The 15,969-nt window shown below is 46.3% G+C and overlaps 1 protein-coding gene across 9 annotated transcripts in view; it reads right to left on the bottom strand.

Moving 5' to 3' along the window:
- Positions 1-15,969, bottom strand: part of KMT2C (lysine methyltransferase 2C) — a 1,736,691-nt gene that overhangs the window by 55,933 nt on the left and 1,664,789 nt on the right. For all 9 annotated transcript variants that reach the window (XM_085632007.1, XM_085632012.1, XM_085632004.1 and 6 more), the window contains one exon: positions 8,414-8,487. In XM_085632007.1, the coding sequence (XP_085488133.1) occupies positions 8,414-8,487 (74 nt within the window). The remainder of the gene's footprint in view (positions 1-8,413; positions 8,488-15,969) is intronic.

Genomic DNA, 15,969 nt, shown 5'->3' with positions numbered 1-15,969 from the left:
ACTGGCAACTCTACAGACTGATTGTGGTGGAAGGGAGAAATAACTTTAGGGAGGAATTTAGAATTAGTTCGTAGAACAACCTTATTATGATGTATTTGTAAGAAAGGTTCTTGAATGGTTAGTGCTTGGAGGTCACTAACTCTTCTAAGAGAAGTGAAGGCCACTAAAAAAGCAACCTTCCATGTTAAAAACTGTAGCTCACATTTATGTAGAGGTTCAAATGGAGGACCCATTAGTCTTGTGAGAACTATGTCTAAATTATACACAGGTGAGGGTGGTACTCTGGGAGGAAATATTCTTTTGAGGCCTTCCATAAATGCTTTGATGGCAGGTACTTTGAAAAGTGATAAGTGTAGCCTATTTTGTAAATAGGCCGCTATGGCAGCGAGGTGGAACCTAATAGATGTGTAAGCTAAGTTACACCGTGGAGATGTAGTAGGTAACCTATGATGTATTGGATAGACACAGCTAGGGGATTGATGGTGTTGTTATGACAATATATAACTAATCTTTTCCACTTGGCTGCATAGCAGGCTATAGTGGTGGGACGTCTAGCATCCTTAATAATGTTCATACAGTCAGGGGGAAGGTTAAGGTAACCAAATTCTAAGACCTCAGGAGCCAGATCGCAAGGTTGAGTTGAGCTGGGTCCGGGTGTCTGATCTCTCCACGGTTTTGGATTAGGAGACGTGGAGAGAGGTGCAGTTTGTGGTGAGGAACTACAGAGAGTTCCAGTAATGTGGTGTACCACGGTTGTCTGGCCCAAGTTGGAGCAACTAGAATGAGAGTCAGTGAGTGTTGCTGTAGCTTTCGCACCACCAGTGGAATGAGTGGGAGAGGCGGAAAAGCGTACGCAAATCTGCCTGACCAATTCATCCATATCGCATTGCCTTTGGACAATGGGTATGGGAATCTGGCGGCGAAGCTTGGGCATTTGGCGTTTTCGTGTGTAGCGAAAAGGTCTATGTGTGTTTGGCCCCACATTTGAAAAAATGGTTGAAGATCTTGCGGATGAAGTTCCCACTCGTGAATCTGTTGCGTTTGACGGCTTAACAGATCGGCTATGTTGTTTTGGACTCCCGGGACATATTGGGCTAGGAGAAAAATGTTGTGCGGTATAGCCCATCTCCATATGCTTTGTGCTAGTTGATAGAGCTGTAGAGAATGTGTCCCGCCTTGCTTCTGTATGTAGTACACGGATGTCATGTTGTCCGTGCGGACTAGGACAGCCTTGCCTGATATTTGCTTCTGGAATGCCTTTAGGGCTAGGAATATGGGAAGTAACTCCAGATGAGCTCCCCAGCCGGAGAGCGATGCGTCCGCTGTGAGGACAATCTGTGGAACTGGCTCTAGGAATGGGTGCCCTTTGGAAAGGTTTTTGGTGTTCCGCCACTGCAGAGAGCGGTGAGTGCGACCGTCTACCAACACCAGATCTGTTAACTGACCTTGAGCCTGGTTCCATTGGCGTGCTAGGCACTCTTGGAGAGGACACATCTGGAGTTTTGCGTGAGGCACTATGAATATGCAAGAGGCCATCATCCCAATGAGTTGCATAAACACTCGAGCTGGAAGAGTGTTTTGAGGCTGAAATTTGGTTATGAGGGTTTGTATGCTTGCTATTCTGGCTGGACTGGGATAAGCGAGTTCTTTTGAGGTGTCTATTGTGGCACCTAGGTACTGTTGTATGTGGGATGGTTGTAGATGAGACTTTGCGTGGTTTACTGTAAACCCCAAGTCGTGGCGTAGTTCAATAATGGCGCGAGTGTGGTGTAGACACTGAATGTATGAGCTGACTTTTATGAGCCAGTCGTCCAGATATGGGAAGACGTGAATGTGTTGTCTTCTTAGGTGAGCTGCCACTACCGCCAGACACTTGGTGAATACCCAGGGTGCTGTGGTGACTCCGAAAGGGAGTACTTTGAATTGGTAGTGTTGACCGTCCACTGCAAACCTGAGATATTTCCTGTGAGATGTGTGACTGGGAATATGGAAGTAGGCGTCCTTGAGATCTAGAGTGGCAAGGAAGTCGCCTTGTGAAAGAAGAGGAAGGACCTGCTGAAGTGTGACCATGTGAAAATGTTCTGAGTATATAGAGGTTTAGGGATCTGAGGTCGAGAATAGGTCTCAGAGAGCCGTCCTTTTTTGCTATGAGAAAATACAGAGAGTAAACTTCTGTGTTTTGTTGGTTCAGGGGAACTGGTTCTATTGCACTCTTTTGTAGGAGGGAGAGGACTTCCTGCTTGAGCAGTGATAAATTTTCTAACGACATTGGGCGCTGTTTGGGTGGTATGTTTGGGGGGGTAGAGGTGAGTTCTAGACAGTAACCTGATTGAACGATTTGTCTCACCCACCTGTCCGTAGTGATGTTGCTCCAAACAGGCAGGAACTGTTGTAATCCTCCCCCGACTGGAGTGGAATGGGCTGGGGGGGGGGGGGGGGAACGGTGGGAAGTCATTGGGTAGGGGTGGAGGCAGAACGGGTGTTGTTGGTCTTGCCTCTACCTTTGTTATTGTTGCCTCTGTAGCCTCCTCTCTGGTAACCTCTGGTGAATGTAGACTGGGTGGGAGTCTTATAAGAGGTGGAGGGGTTGTCAGAAGAGTAGCCTCTGGAGGTGCCCTTGTAAGAGGAACGACGAAAGAAACGTCTGGGAGCTTGCGATTGCAAGGCTCCCATTGATTTAGCTGTGTCCGTGTTTTTCTTCATCTTTTCAAGGGATGAATCTACTTTAGAGTCAAATAGGTGTTCCTGATCGAAAGGTTGTTTCGAGATGGAACTTTGTACTTCAGGTTTAAAACCTGAAATGCGTAGCCAAGCATGTCTACGCAGCTGTTGACAGCTATGGAGGCGGTATCTGCGACGTCCAGCACGCAACAAATGGAGGTATTGGTGATGAGTTTCCCCTTCTGTATAAGCCTGGTGATTGGCCTTGTCCTTATATTTATCTGGGAGGTGTTGCAATAGGGTTTCTAGCTGGAGGTAATGTTCCTGGCTAACAGTGCTTGAGTGTTGGCGATATGCCATATGTTAGCTGCCTGTGATGCGGTTCTTTTGCCAGAGGCGTCCAAGAGTTTGGACTCTTTATCGGGGGGTGGAGCGTCCCCTGATGTCGGAGAGTTGGCCCTCTTTCTAGCATTGGAGACTACAAGGGAGTCTAGTGGTACGGGGCTCTTAATGTAAGCTGGGTCTGCTGGGGCAGCCTTGTACTTTTTCTCGATCCCGGGGTTAATAACCCTAGCCCTAACAGGATCTTTAAATACTTCAGGTGCATGCTTGGTGACTCCTTTGAGCATGGGCAGAATAGTGGTGGACCTTTGTGAGTTATCAAAGGTGTCCATAAGGAAATCTTCTTCCACAGTGTCAGTATGTAAGTCAACCCTGTGGAATTGGGCAGCTCTATGGAGTAGCGGATGAAAACCCATTCTGACCTCCGGAGGGGAAGGCCTGGAGGGGTAGATGTCATCCTGTGGAACATTAGGGACATCTGGCGTACTGTAATCGTCCCAGGGGTCAGGGGAATAAGGTGGATCCCCTAGTGGCTCATCATCCGCACCCCCTCCTGTGTCATCAGAGGTGTCATCATCATCCATTGGTGAAGGAGATGGTGTAGGAGAATGGTGTGGTGGGGGAGGTGGTGGAGAAGGGACCCTGAGGGGAGATGTGGCAATGTCCCTTTTTTTAGGTGGTGGAGCCGGTACAGGCGTATCCAATGGTCTCTTCTTTGTACTTAAAGTCAGCTGACCAGTTTTAGGGTCTTTTAGAAGAGTTCTTTGTAAAGGGTCTGGTCTAAATAGGTCGTCTGATAGAGGCTGGTCTTTCGGCGCCAACCGTTTCGGTTAGGAAGACTTGCGCGGCACCGACTCTGGAACGATTTTGTGCTCCTTTGGCTTGGAACTGTGATGTTTTACAGTCTCTGTGGCCGCTTGTGGAACTGGGTGTTTTTTCGGTTCCAAGGCTTTTTTCGGCTCCGAAGGGTGTGAACCCGAAACTTTAGGGATCGGCTTTTTGCTCGGCTCCGAGTGTTTTTTCGGAGTCGATGGGCCGGTGCCTGTAGTTCTCGGTGCCGAGTGCTTGGATGTGGAGGCAGCGATCGGCACGGAGGATGAGGGCGGTTTCTTTTTCGGTGCCGGTGACCGCTCGGTACCAATGGTAGACTGACTCGAGCCCGAGTCGCCTGAAGGCTTAGTAGGCTTCTTGGCCGGGCCCGAGGGCGGGGCATGGGAAGCAGTCTCTCGGTGTGCACCTGGGCCCGAAGGTGAAGGTGTGACCGAAGCCTTTTTCAATGGTGTAGGGAGGGGGTCGGGGTCGACGTCTTTACTTACGACCCACTGCCCAGGAGTGATGTCTTTGAGGTCGGAGTTATCGGCTTCAGAGGCGCTGACGGGGCCTTCTTCTATTCGCACCTGTTCTGGTACATCGATGCCCTCATGGAAGATGTCATAGGGAATGGGTGCCGACGAGAGAGACATTGTTCTCCTGGCTCGACTATCTCGAATGGTCTTCTTCGAGCGGAAAGAGGCACAAGCCGCACAGTCTCTGGCCTCGTGCTCCGGAGACAAGCCGAGGTTGCACACCTCATGCAGATCGGTGTGGGGAAATTTCGACCCACATTGAGGACATTTCTTGAATGGCGTCCTTTCCATGAGCCAGATACCGAGGCCCAGGTAGGCCCGAAGGCCTTCGTCGACGGCCGGAATCGAGGACTTCGATGTTGAAGAGATGCGTGACGGCTAGGGATCACGATCAAAAACAATAACGGAGAAGGGTGAAGGATTGCGCGTCGAGAGTGGAATCGGTGAGGGTTCCGAACTGGAGCATGAGAAATACATCCAAGCCCAATGGCGGAAAAATCTGAAGATGGAGCCGATGCCCATGCGCACTATCATCCAAAGGAGGAGTCACCTATCTCGTGACTTCCAAAGACTTTTCCAAGACAAAAACAAGTGCAAACATCCGGGCCCAACACCAGATGGCGATCTATGCTTAGTGTGTGATCTACAGCTCATATGCCTTGAACCTGAAGTTATGGGGACAGGGGTAGCCCTTAAATCATAGATTTAGGGGGGTTAGGGGTGTGGGTGCAAGTGGCCAATGGGCTACTAGAACCAGTGGCTAAGCCATCCCTGAGGTGACCACATCCAGGGGTGTAGGTCACCTTTTCTACCCAAACCTCTATATTCTACCACTTTTAAAAATGGCAGAAATCTTCCTTAGCTGTACAGACCAGGTAACTCAACCTAGAGGTGTGGCTAGCCTTCTGGGGGTGTATGCCTCCTGAATACCTAATTTTTCCACCTGCCTTGGTGCAAATGTGAATGGGGTCAGGGGAGGACTGTTACCTCCTTTGGTAGGCAGCCTGGTTGCATATCACAGGAGGTGCAGCCTTTGAAGCTCACAGCCTTGATGTGCCACTTCACTAGCCAACCTGTCAGGTAGGGAGGGGTGACCTCCTTCCCATCCAGGCCATTGTTTCTAACCCCTGGGAGAGTTCACACCTCCTGGCAGGGGGTCAGATTTCTGTCTTGGCAGTAGCAGCTGCGGGCTGGCAGCCAGAGCGCAGGAAAGAATGGGGCAACCAGGGGGGCAACCTCTAAAGTAGCCACCTGGATGCATTCCACATTCTTGAAACAAGATTAGTGTCAGGGGTGATGAGGCATGTTGTTTGATACCAAACACAACATATTTAGGCGGTACTATGATGGAGCTGCTAACCTCTAGTTTGCCCAGGCGCTATGGACCGTCTATCACTTAAGGTAGCCTTTGATGGTAAAGGCCACTATAGGGACATATAAGCTTGCACTTAGGTGTCCACATCTTTAATATAAGGCACCCTACGTCCTGGGCTTAGGAAGCCTTACTTAGGGGCGACTGGCATATATTAAAAATAGTGCACCGACTTTAACATACATGGTGAGGGCAAAGTAGAGTTTCAGCAGTTTATGCTGCTCCTACAGTCTGCAATGGCAGGCCTGTTGTCAGTAGTTTACTTGAGTCACTCAGGGTGGCACAAACAGTCCTTCGGGCCCTGATGGCTCATTTGACACTTATACCCTGGGTACCACTGGTACCAAATTCTAGGTATTTATAAGAGGGTTGAAGTCTTTGCCAATTGGGGTTACCAATTCACACATCGTTTTAGGGTCAGAGCACTGGGACCTGAGCAGCAGGCTCCAGGTCACTTTCAGAGTCATAACCATGAGCATTGGAGCAAAAGATGGGGGGAGGGGCGATGGCAGATGCCCATACAAAAAGAGCACTTTTCTACAATGCTCAGCCTCAAATCTATTTGCCCTAATGCCCATTGATTTTTTAGTCAGGAATGATCAGTTCAGCAGCATGTTAGGGACCCAAAAAAGATACCTGTTCCAACTGTGAATGAATTTCGGCTTTGGTGGATATAGCAGACCCAGAATAATTCCTTGAATGAGGAATTTCTTACTTACTGCATTCAAGCTCTTTGTCTTTTTTTGCTGTGGCCTTCTTAAGACAATTCTTTATTTACCTTTGCTGTTGCTAATATCCTGTCTTTGCCCCTCACGTTTGTGACTCAGAACAGCATTTATCTAGCACCCTCATCTCTATCAGGGAATGGCCTATTCATCGTTCTGCAATGGGTTTTGTGTCACACACACACACTGTCATTCTACCGTAAATTCCAGCATTTGTATCATTCAGATCACCACAAAAGCGCACACAATGCTTTCCTTTCCCTAGTCCGTAGCTACTGATAGTGTGTACTCTTTACACACTTTTCAGGAAGAATGAGGCATCTCTCAAACCAGTAATGACAGGGTATCTTGACAGTGTCTCCTATGAAAAACCTGTTGCCCTTTGCCTCAACACCACCAGATGTCGCACTCTTAGCTTCTGCACCAAGTCGTCTGCTTCCAGATCTAGAGACTGCAGCACCTTTGATTTAGTCCTTCACAATTTCATGGTCAGGCAGTTCTCCGTTACCAAAACATCATTGGTAAGGGACCAGTCTCAGCTCATCAAATATGCTGTTCAACGTCTCCCAGACAGGCACTTCTTGTCGTGTCACATACAGGTTGAATGTGCACTAGATAGTCTGGCTCACCACAAACTCAGCCAACAAAGCTCATGCACCCAGTTTAAAGCAGAGTCATGGGGCAACTGGGACACACACCTTCAGAATAGAAGCCCAAACAAGCGGGCAGGCACTGTGCATTTAGACGATAACACTTAAGGGGCACGGTGGGCTCACAGGTTTCTTGACCAACAGACCATGCTCCTGCTCCGCCTCGTTTTTCCAGTTTTACCACCCATGCTCGAAATGATGGAACTTCTCTCACAGACCCATTAGACAACTGGAACGTCATACTATCTCAAATAATCTTTCCACAACACCAGCTCTGTGCATACTATTTTATAGGGTCTTAAAGAAGGGTTAACCTCTAAATTTCCAATGTGCCCTCGTGGACATCAGAGAAATAGAGACATACGGTAGTCTATACCAGCAATATTTCCTAGACAGTTTGTTTTAAATAACTACATAGGATTTACTTAGGTCACTGCAAAAAATACATCAAGGTGTGTTTGACTGTTGGTTATACAGTCATCAAGAAACCATTTCTGTTGCCCTTCCCAGCAAGTGCTTGGCTATTCTGAAATATTGTGAAAAGGCTCTCAAGAGACTGGCAAACAAGTCTGAGCTGTGGCATCTCCACTGACAAATATTTTATCTCTTGGGAAATAGTGCAGATATTCACTAACATGCAGAAGGATTTAACACCTAATCCTCTTCCATCTCTCCAGATCCAATTCTGGTTTAAGGACAATGTAGGACAATTTACTATCATCTAGAATAATATTAATATGCTTATCTTAGACATTACTCAGGAACCAACATTAATTAGGCAATTTGCAAATGTTATATTACAATCTATTCTTCCTTTTTTATGTATCATTTTTTGTATGGTATACACTACCATTGTTTTAAGAACTATGCATTCATCTTTCCCATAACTTTTTAAAATTATGAATTAAACTTAATGGAGAAATACAAAATTTAGCAGTGAGTGTATCATTACCTCGTCTTATGCAGTTACTTGCACGTTACCATCAAACCTTTACTGATTTTAACAACTGATGGAATGTTATGGCAGCACTAACCAGAGTTGAGGATTAATGTAAAAAATATGCGGGAATCTGGTTATTGTACATTTATGCCATTTCTATGATGAACTGAGACTAGCCTTTCTCAAGATGCAAACAAAGGTGATCAAAGACAACAAGTGCATCATGTTCTGCTAACGAATAAAAAGAACTACAATATGTTGATGCTACTTCTAGAGGGAACCTTTTATGGAGGATTAAATGCATAAGAAGAAAAAACAATGTCACAAGAATAATGAGATTATCACGAAAGGGCACAAGGCTCTCCAACTGCACTCACCTCGCAGGACCACCTGTTAAAGTTGCATCAATAACATGGTCATTGTCCAAACGGAACATGTACACGCCACGATTCTGAAAATGACAAATAAAGTTTAAAAACACAAGTACTGCCAGAGCCAACAGGTCTATGTTTAATGTGGTAATATGCAGCATAAATACATTACTTCTGAAAAAATTTAGGAAACAAAAGGTTGTCTATATTGTTTTTGTTACTATGCCAAACTTCAAATGACAGTCCTTCCCTTCTTTTCTTTCAATGACATTGAAGCCTTTCTTGCAACCCACCCTTCAATTGAAAAAAAGAAAACAAACCATCAGAAAGGCAACAGGTCTCGCCTAAAGGATCTACTAACTTTACCAATGTTTTTTTGGGGATGTTGAACATCAGTAAGAACAATGCTTTATGCTGGAGTGGTTTGGTATTGTTAAAAAAAAAAAAAAAAACAGCACAATGATAAAGTCGCTGGTGATGGATGTGTCATTCTGTATGAGTGCACAGTTGTCATTACGCGTGCACACACCTACAGACTGACGCAAGAACCATTTTATTTCTAAGATTGTGGACACAAGTTGCAATGGTCAATAAACATCCCCCCGAAATTTTAAGTGTACAAAAGGCCTTTTATAGAGGTCCAGCACTAATTTCCGGAGCTAATCTCAAGAGCTGCCATGTCCAGCTGCTTCTCTGAAGGTTGCTCTTTATTTCCACCACACATTTTTTCTACTGACTGTTTGCTGTCCCTGTGGTGATACGTATCATAAGCTAGTTCCTGTAAATTCCCAGAAGGCAGCTAGGAATGGGTAGCTAACTGAGCACAGCCAAACTACGAGGGCTGAACTAGTGGCATAGCACAGAAATTCAGTGCTGTACTGCATTATTTAAAAATATTTTTAACTCGTGAATTTTCATCTGATGCTCAATATATTTATATTAGAGCTCTTGAGTTTCACGCATTTCATTTAAAACAAGTCCCTGACACTGAGAGAAACTATTTTCTTTGTGGGTGACAATATAACGCTTTGGCAAAATGTCACTACTCACAGAGAATGAAACCAGTGGCTGAAGTGGGCTGACCATGTGCCCCATGCTATATGTTGTATTGGGGGAAGAAAAATGTGAATGACATTAAAGCAGACCAATGGATGAAGAAGGCTGTCTGAAAGCACCTATAACTATGTTATTTATATCTACTTTATTGGTAAAATCGAAATGCCTGAATGGTGTCCAGGAAGAGCCTGAGTGGAGAGCTTACCAAATTCAAGAACTTGGTATGACAACAATTAGCTGCCAGGAGCTGTAAAGTCAATCCCACAAGCAAAGTAATGATAAGAAATGAGAATAAGACTACTGCAAAATAACAAGTTACATACTTCAGTAATGCTCTTTCTGATGGTTAGTCAATCTAATCCGAGATTCCTCGCGTTTAGAATATTCCGAGGCACCAGACTGGATCCAAAATATTTTCCAGCATATCCCCTGCACTCCAGTGGGTGGGGTTGTGCAGCTCCGAGTCAACCTCTATATGCCCCATAAATTACAGCTGGAGTTGCATATAAGCACTAACCTAGTGCCCTGACATCAGTTTCTTTCTTGACACTGAAGTGGAGCCAAAATCCAGTTATCTGTGCCAGTGTGCAGATCTATAATTTGGGACCTTTTTAGATTGAAAAGAGGTCACTCAACAGAAAGGAGAGGAGGAAGGGTAGTGAGGAGTCTGTGGTTACATGTGATAATATTGTTACTAGGTGGAATTTGTAAGCAAAGCAGTTTCAGAGAAACTAATCCTGCATTGTCATGCACGCAAATGTGTGTTAAAAGTCATTGTGTGAAAGAGAAGGCAACTGAAGACAACGTGCACATGTTTAAAATGGTAGCGTTTTCTCCCTGGGCCTAACTAAGATACATGACACCACACCAACCCACAAACTTGTTCCAGCGTCCGGTGTAAACGGACTTTGTAGAAAGAAGCCTGGTCGCAAGGATGACATTTGCTACTTCCACAGAGATATCAAATGTAGTCAACTGCCACCGCTCAATCTCCTTGCATGGAGAAGTCGAATGCGTAGTCCTGAGTGCATGAACCTGTTCTGCTGCTCTGAAAGAAGATCCTCTTCAAGGGGCAGCTTGATTGGAGGACTGATGCTCATGCCCAGAAGCTCCAGGTACAGCATTCTCCTGGCTCAACCCAGGTTGATTCTGCTCTTCAGAACTTGGGGCAGGAGAGGTAGCCATGGGACGACATAAAAGCTACACTCTAGGCAGAATGTGACTCCAAGAGAGCCTTCTTGGGAACTCCAGCGAGATAAAGTGTTGACACTACGCCTTCTCAGGGGCGGTAATTTTTTTTTGCCAGGGTTATCCCTATTGTCGGAAGTCTCCTTGTGTCACCTCCATTGTTAACTGTCAAATCGTGATTCGCTAGGTGTCGCCGGCTGGTGTTTAAAGTTCTCACTAGGTGGTGCACGACCAGGGAAATGTACTGATGATTTGGCGAATCCCAAAGGCGCCCGGCTTTCTGTTACAGGGCCCAGGACTCCACCACACTTGTTGCAATAACACACGGCGGTGGTTTTGTCCATGAAAACCTGAACCAGTCTCCTCTTGATGGGCGGCACGAAGGCTTTCAATGCCACATGAATGACACGCAACCCCAAAAGGTTTATGTGGAGACGAGTCCCCGCCAGAGATCGGAGCCCTCTGATCTTTATCTCTCCCAGATGACCCCCTGAACCTAGCAGTGAGGCATATCTAACCACTGTCAGGTCTGAGTGGGATTGGGAAAGGGTCTGTTACTGGTTCAACTGTGGTCTATCAGCCACCATGCCAGACCTTTTGCAGTTCTCCTCTGAAACCTGGATGGAATCAAGTAGGTTCCCTTGGTGGTAGGCTCACAGAGACTTTAGATCCCACTGCAACGCCTGCATATGACATATGGCATAATCAACGAGCAGGATGCAGGAATCCAATAGGGTAATAAACCTCAGAGACACCCCCACTGAAACCCAGGACCAAGGCTCAAACATCAGAATCATAGCTCAAATGTCCTAGACTCGATGCGGAGGGAAGGCTAGGTTAGCTGCATCTAGAAGGCTCTGATGACTGGAAGCCTCTGTGCAGAAGCCAGGTGTGAATGTGGCATGTTGAGGGTGAACCCAAACGATGACAGGCGGTTTGTCATCATCTGGAGGTGGTCCATGACTAACTGTGGCAAGCCTACTTTCAACAGCCAGTCATTGAGGTAGAGAAAGACTGGTAACCCAACCTCCAAAGATATGCAGCAACTAAATCTATCACCTTCATGAACACCCGAGGGGCACTACTGAGGCTGGAGGGAAGTACGTTAAACTCAAAATGCTACAGTCCCACCTTAAACTGCAAGGCGGGAATATGGAAATGAGCATCCTGCAGATCCAACACTATCATCCAGTCTCTTGGATCCAGGGCAGATAGAACATAGGCCAGTGTGAGCAACTTCAATTTGTCCTTCTGCAGGAAGGAATCGCGAGTTGCCAGAAATCTAAAACAGGACGAAGGTCTCTGCCCTTTTTTGGCACTAGAAAATAGTGGTAGTAACATCCAGTTCTTATTTCTGAGGCCGGGACTCTAATTACGGCTCCTTTCATCAAAAGAGCCTGTACTTCCAGCAGCAAAATGAACAAGTGCTCCTCCAAAAGCTGCTGTCAGGGGACACGGGAACCCCACAATTACAGGCAGACACGGAATGCGGCTTGCGGGAAAACCACAACTCCCGGCAGCCTCAGGGGACGTCTGACATAAGATGCACATTCTCGCGTATCTTCCGGAACTGAAGATAAGGGGCTGAATCGGCAGGAGACGCTGCCGATTATTCCTGGTGTCCGGTTCGTGGCACAGTCCTGTTCTTCGTTTATTTGGAGTTTTCTTGGTTTGGTAAGGGTGCCAGCGGGCGCCACTCATTTCTCTATTGTCCTGGAAGCGCTGGGAGGGCGTTTTGCTTGCTCCCGTTTGGAGACCGTTTCATGCTTGTACTCTGTACCTTGCTAGTTCCCTCGTTGGCGAGTCCTCAGTACTTTCTTATTTGATGCAGACTCATGCGAGGGACAGTTTATAATACCGTGCTCAATATAAAAAGCTCTTCGTTTCAGCATTTCCTATACCTTCGAAACGGGGCTTGTTCTTCCTTCCCTGTTGGCGAGTCCATAGGCAGTGGCTCATATAGGGACGAACCTTGGGAACCTATATTTTGGATTTGGCATAAAAGTACTTGGAGAGTGATTTCGAACTCTCAACTCAGATCTTTGTTTATGACAATCAGTTAAGCTGAATATCTTACTTTTGGATTATACAAGCTAATACATTCCACATGTGATTGTCATGTTATGCTGCATCTGTTAATTCAGCTTGTTTTGCATATTCTGCTTTTCACCTTCATAGGGGTTATCTGGGACAGCTGATCCTTATCGCTAAGACGTCCAGTTTTCTTACACTCATGTTAAGGGTATGTATTGAGCTACAACTAGCAGTTTTGGTATAATAGTGAATTGAAGGATAACAGGAGGATAATAGTTATAGTCTAATTTGTTTGTTCCTTACAGTAAACAGTGTAAGCAACTGTGATTACCTGATCCTCACCCCTTATCTGCAAAGCTGCATTTTCTTTCTTTACAGGTTAGAGGAAGTTTGGGTTCACTTAGTTATAGTGAGAGTGGTGTTAACACCTTTATTTGAAGGGTCCTTTTTGATGATCTTTTCTCTTGTGTTTTCAGGTCTCCTTCCCCGCTGTCCCCATCCTTCACTTCCCCCACTTGACCATACTAAAGTCTGTGTGTATTACATATCCAGACTTGGGGCTCTTGAGAGGTGGACCCTTAAGAGCATGGATTCGATCATGAGGATACGTTTAGGCCTGGGACAGCTGCTCTGATGTAGGTGGGTTGAATAGGAATGGCATGGCATGTCGTATCTCCATTGAACTATCTGCAGTACCCACCTGTCGGATGCTATGGTCTGCCACCGCAGGAAGAAATGACTGATTCTGCCTTCTCCTGGATGGACGTGTGCTGCTAGGGGCAAACTAAATCTGCTTGAAAGCTGCTGCTGGAGGGGCAGGAGACTGACAGTTTCACTGTTCCTGCGGGTGTGAACACGGTCTACTGGATCCTCCACCTCAAAAGGACAGGTGTGATTTTAGTGGGGCGGCGGGCTTAAGCATTGCCTGTATGCAAAACTCATGGTGAGGTCTCAAAATTATTGAGCATACTGGTTTGTGGGCATACAGAGACTGAGCGAGCCCGCCGCTGTGGTTCTGCTTTTCTTTGAGTGGTCTAACGTGGAATACGCCTTACAACCAAATAGCCGAGAACTGTCAAACGGCATATCCATGAGAGACACCTGAACGTCACCCAAGAAGCCTGTGGGTCTCATCCATGCATGGCGCCATAACACCATGCCAGTGCAGACAGCTTTGCCCAAGAAATCAGTAGTGTCCAGTCCTCATCTTTTAACAAATTTAGCTGCTGACCTCTGGGACTATTGGTAACATCTCTGCGACTATGTCCCATAATGCGTGGGAGACTGCTTACCCAACAAAAAACTGGTGTTGACTGAGCGAAGTGCAAGGCCAGGAATGGCGAACATCAGTCACCCGAATGCCTAAATTCTCTTCAACTCTGTCATGGGGAAGGGTGTTGTCATAGTGGATGAGTTGAGATTAATCCAGCTTCTAAATGCCTGAACTACTAGGCTCTCAGGAGTAGGTTGCTGCGTCAGGGAAGCAGGGTAACTCGGAGCAGGTCTGCAGTATGCTACCTATCTATTCACAGGTGGACAAGAGTGAGGCTTAGCCCAGGTACCCTAAGTGTGTTAGTCAGGGCTTCGTTAAGTAGGAGAAAAAGCTTGGTCGAAGCCTGCCCAGGCAGCAAAACTTCGGTAATGAGACAAGATTTCACCTCAGTAGAAGGGTACTGTAAATCCAGGACTTCAGTTGCTCGTCTGAGGACTACAGCAAATGAGGCTCTCTCTTCCGTTGAAGGGCTAGGGGGGTGAACCTAACCCCATGTCAGGGTAAGTGTCCAATATGCTGGCTTCTTGTAGGTCCAAATAGAAATTGTTATCATATTGAGTGGGTAATTATTCCCCAACATCTCTTCTGTCAAAACTTGGTTGACATCGGACTGAGTCTGGTCCCAAAAATTGTTGGACAGCATATTCTAGGTAAAGGTACTGTTTTGTAAGGATCAAAATGAACTGCTCAAGGACGCGACCTTGGTTGAGACGAATTCAGTTTGGAGTTGGACATGACAATAGGAACAGTATCTGGCAGATGTTGATGTGGCAGGAGCCAGCGTGGATCTAGGCATCGGGTGTGGAGTCGGCTCAGGAGTTGAAGTGGGTTCAGGAGAGACACATGTCGCCGAGGACTGATCCGCTCGCGGTAACCCAGCTGGAGGCCTCTGCAGATCCATGGGGCTCAAAGATGCACCAGGTGAAGCAACCAGGGTAACATTGCATTCCTTGGAAACCCTATATGCTGTGAAGTCGCTAAGGGCCCTGGAAGTTTGGGGTGGATTGGGATCAGCTGTGGAATCAGCTCCTCGATGGAGTACTAGGAGCAAGATGGGGGTACGCCCTGATGCCCTTACAACTTAAGACACCGAATGACGACACAGGGACAAGCTTTCGACTAACCAGAAGACTTAGATCTAAATGATGACCTGATGTAGGAATGGCCACGAGCCGGAACAGGTCTGCGACTTCAATGCAGGCTTATGGGCCTTCCTTCTGCGAAGAGCAGATTGGGCTTTGCAATTCTGGATCGCCTTCGGGTTCATATAGTCACACTATTCGCACAACTTGAAATCATGGCCAGACGCCATACACCAGAGGCAAACCGTGTGAGGTCTCCCATAGACATCTGCTTGGGGTAGTCCCTACAAGGTTTAAACACTCTAGTTTTAGGATACATGGTCTCTTGCACAGTGGAAAGGAATTCTGCAAAAAGACTTACCAGAAAAAGTTAGGAGCTAGCTCCAGATCCATGTACGAAGGCATTGAAAGAAAGACAAACTGATGGCAGTGCACTAGGGTGGTGCTTACATGCGGCTCTGACCATCACTTCACGGGAGTAGAGAGGTTGCTATGGAACTGCACAATGCGACATACTGGCATGCGGGCTTCTACTGAAAGATCTTCCAGATCCAGACAGGTGCCTGGAGATATTTTAATGGTGAAGAATCTGCAGTTAGAAGTAGCCATCAAAAGCATCTGTTGTTCCATCACTGAGATCTTGGTTTCCCTCAGTATCACCCATTGACTTCAGCTAGGAAGAGTTTCTTGAATGTCTGAAAAAGTAGTACTGACCCAAGTCATAGGTATACAAACTGTCCAAAAGACACCTGTTATTTTAAGGCAGTGAGGTAACAAGAATAACATTTGCTTAGAGATAATCTCTTTTTTATCAAGAGCCAAAACCCTTTCAACCTTGGCCAGGAGTTCAATCAGAATCAGAATCTTTGAGACCATATTGGATGTTTGTTAAAGGAAAAAAGAAGCAGCAGCAAAAAATTGTTTAAAGA

This window comes from Triturus cristatus, chromosome 10 (assembly GCF_964204655.1).
Source record: "Triturus cristatus chromosome 10, aTriCri1.1, whole genome shotgun sequence".
NCBI lineage: Eukaryota > Metazoa > Chordata > Amphibia > Caudata > Salamandridae > Triturus > Triturus cristatus.
Note: the sequence above shows the minus strand (reverse complement) of the source record. Positions and strands in the feature narration are given on the sequence as shown.